At 38.8% G+C, this 3,452-nt stretch overlaps 1 protein-coding gene across 1 annotated transcript in view; it reads right to left on the bottom strand.

Moving 5' to 3' along the window:
* Positions 1-3,452, bottom strand: part of recql5 (RecQ helicase-like 5) — a 33,495-nt gene that overhangs the window by 7,594 nt on the left and 22,449 nt on the right. The window contains exons 8-9 of the mRNA XM_016556121.1: positions 2,268-2,489; positions 2,089-2,182 (exon numbers count right to left, since the gene is read on the bottom strand). Of these exons, the coding sequence (XP_016411607.1) occupies positions 2,089-2,182; positions 2,268-2,489 (316 nt within the window). The remainder of the gene's footprint in view (positions 1-2,088; positions 2,183-2,267; positions 2,490-3,452) is intronic.

The following is a 3,452-nucleotide window of genomic DNA, read 5'->3' as shown; positions in this document are numbered from 1 at the left end:
GTTTAGTCACTATTTAGTGGTATTTTTTGACAATATTCACTCATCATGACAGTAAAATAGGGCATTCTAAGTCAATATACTGCAGTATTTCCTCTCTCAATCAGTAGAAAGTATGGTTAACACCCGGTCATGCATGAAAAAAAAATACCGTCATGTACCGTGAAACCGGTATAATAAAAAAAATAATTCCGTGATATAAATTTTTGGTCATACCACCCAGCACTATCGGGGACCTCTGGTCTATGGGACTGACTCCCTTTTGGAGCCAGCCTCAAGCGGCCAGTCGATGAATTGCAGTTTTAGTCACTTCCGTGTTGGTTTCACGAGAGAGACCGGAAGGTTGCTGCTTGGTATGAACACAAAGACGCGTCGAAAAACGTCTCGAAAAACGCTGGCGATAAGCGCACGCGATAATCGTCCCAGTGTGCACGAGGCTTTAAGAGACTCCTTTCAAAAACACTTAAGAAATCTTACCAACCCCAAACTTTGGAACAGTTGTGTACTTCTGTATTTGCTGTTTAACAGTAATGAGAATCACTACTGGGAATTTCAAAAACCATAAAAAAATGAAAATAACTGGACTCACTACACTGTGTTCTAACCATCTGCAATGCAATAATATTCAGTGACATGCATTTTTTGTCAAAGCTAAAACAAAAATGCTGCACAATGACAGTAAAAATATAACAGTCATCAAAACAATGATGTTGAGTTTCTATCATCATGACAATCTCTTCAAACTCTTTATAGTTTTCATTGTGGAACTTGTTATATGATAAAATTTATCCACGGCTGGTAATGAAGTATTTTATGTAAGCCCGTTTCTGCCACTGAATAAAAAAAAAAAAAAAAGGTGATTGATACAAACTCGCAATTGCGAGTTATGAAGTCAGAATTGCGAGATTTAAAAATGAAATTGTACAAAAATAGTCAAATAGTACGAACAGTAAATTTCTCAGAATTGAATTTTAAAGGGATAGTTCACCCAAAAATGAAAATTCTGTCATTAATTATTCACCCTCATGTTGCTCCAAACCCGTAAAACCTTTGTTCATCTTCGGAACACAAATTAAGATATTTTTGATGAAATCCAAGAGCTTTCTGACCCTCCCATAGACAGCAATGCAACTACCACGTTCAAGAACCAGAAACGTAGCAAGGACATCGTTAAAATAGTCCATGTGACATCAGTGGTTCAACCGTAATTTTTTGAAGCTGCTGGAATATTTTTTGTACGCAAAGAAAACATGCGTCGTGGTACTCTCAATAATGGCAGCAGACTGTCACAGAAGAGAAGAAATCGTAGAATAAAGTTGTTATTTTTGTTTTCTTTGTGCACAAAAATTATTCTCATAGCTTCATAAAATTAAGGTTGAACCACTGATGGCACATGGGCTATTTTAACAATGTCCTTACTAACTTTCTGGACCTTGATCGTGGTAGTTCCCTTGCAGTCTATGGAGGGTCAGAAAGCTCTCGGATTTCATCAAAAACATAAGCCAAAATCGAAATAAAAAAAATTTAATTAGCTTAATAAAACAGCCACAGGCCTAAAGTGTAAGCAGATGTTTGAATGTTTAGTTCTCTCTTCTATCATAATTAAACAGGGCTTTCATGTTGCGCGTGCTGAAGCTCCTCCGCGTGGGTGCGATCTCGCTTCTGAATTGCGAATAGCAAAAATGCATCATAGACAAATGTATGTGTGTTTTATTAATTTCTCCAGTACCGATAGCAGAACCGTTAACGTCAGAGCTTATCGATACTCCGGTCTTTCATAATTTAGCCCCAGTACCGATTAAATACCGAGTTTCGGTACCCATCCCTACATGAGGGTGAGAAATTAATGACAGAATTTTCATTTTTGGGTGAACTATCCCTTTAACTTGCAATTATGAATTTATATGTCACAATTCTGAGAAAAATAAATCAGAATTGTGAGATAAAAAGTCACAATTACCTTGTTTTATTTTTTATTCAGTGGCGGAAACAGGCTTGAGTAACATTTCTGGTAGAAAAGTGACCTGGACATGTTTTCATGAGATTCAGCATTTGTCCTTTTGCTAGTGAGTGCCCTGTCCATGTGCTCACCCTTCTCAGGCTCATCTGTTTCCTGAAGATATCTCCGAATTCTTTCTTCCTCTTCTCGGAGTCATCTTCCTCATTGCCCCATTCCTCATCATATCTGAACACACACAGAAGCTCTGAGTCTCCACAGACTAACAGCTCTGATCATACAGTACAGCTGCTTCAGTAAGAGGTCAGCTGACCTCTCAATGCCGTAACCCTTCCTGCCTCCCGCGTAGAGTTCAGGGTCGAAGCCGAACGGCCCCCTGGGCTCCGCGCTCTGTGCCGGGCCGGTTCTGGTGCTGAGGGCAGCTGCTCTCGCCAGCTGAGCGCGTACGAGTCTGGGGTCACGGCAGAAGTCACACGCGCCGGCGCAGTTTGGCTTCTGATTGCCAAAAAACTGTGAGATGGTGGCATGTCTGCACCTGGAAAAGAAGAATGATGAAATGATTAACAGGAGTAACAAATAAATCCAAACTCTCATGACATGGAACACAAAAATTGACTCGAATTTTAACAGTAAAAGAGAGAGAGAGATAGTAGATCTAAAGATGTAAATTTACAGAAAAATACTGTTAAATTGACAGTTTTTAAAAAGTGAAAAAGTCATCTTAATTTACAGTGAAAAACTGTACATTGACATTCCCAGAATTCTGTGAAACTTCACATTTTAATTGAAAAACGTCTTAGTTTTTTTTCTTTTCAGTCATGTACATTAAGGTTTCATGTTTCATCTTATTTTGTTAAAACAATGTTTATTGTATTATTTTCATTTTGTGTGTTACCATGATGGTGTTGATTCTTAGATCTTACATTCCATGTGCATTTTGTTTCATATTGCATGTCAAAAAGCCCCTGCTGGTCACTGTATGGAAAACAGTCTCCTTTTGTGTTCCATGTTAGAAAGTAAGTCGTATGGGTGAGTAAATGACAACTTCTGTTTACAAATACTAATGTTTTGGTGAACTACCCTTTTAATGAAGAACAGAGAGGGTTTCTACAATTTTCTACAAATGTTTGTGCACTTAACACATCCTGTGCAGTGTGAACTCTAAAATAGAGATGTGCGCTTCTCACTTCACTGACTTCTGGGTTTCAGGTTTCAGAGTCTGAAATAGCTGGTAGGGCAACAGAGAAGCAGAAACCCTCCCAAAACACATTTACAGAGACCCTCTGTGCCAACACTGCCGCCCATGACCAGAAGCCCATTCCCCACTCTCACTGTTCACTTTTCCCATTAGTGGTTTCCTCTAAAGGCACATACAGAGCAATGCTTTCCTCCTTTTTGAATCCAAACACAAGATGCCTTAAGTCATATGGAACTTCATGGTAAACAAATGGAAATCAAAGGCAGACAAAAAACTGAGATGGAGCAGAAAAAAAATAAA

Source organism: Sinocyclocheilus rhinocerous, unplaced genomic scaffold, assembly GCF_001515625.1.
Source record: "Sinocyclocheilus rhinocerous isolate Xijiao unplaced genomic scaffold, SAMN03320098_v1.1 scaffold647, whole genome shotgun sequence".
In the NCBI taxonomy this organism is placed as follows: domain Eukaryota; kingdom Metazoa; phylum Chordata; class Actinopteri; order Cypriniformes; family Cyprinidae; genus Sinocyclocheilus; species Sinocyclocheilus rhinocerous.
Note: the sequence above shows the minus strand (reverse complement) of the source record. Positions and strands in the feature narration are given on the sequence as shown.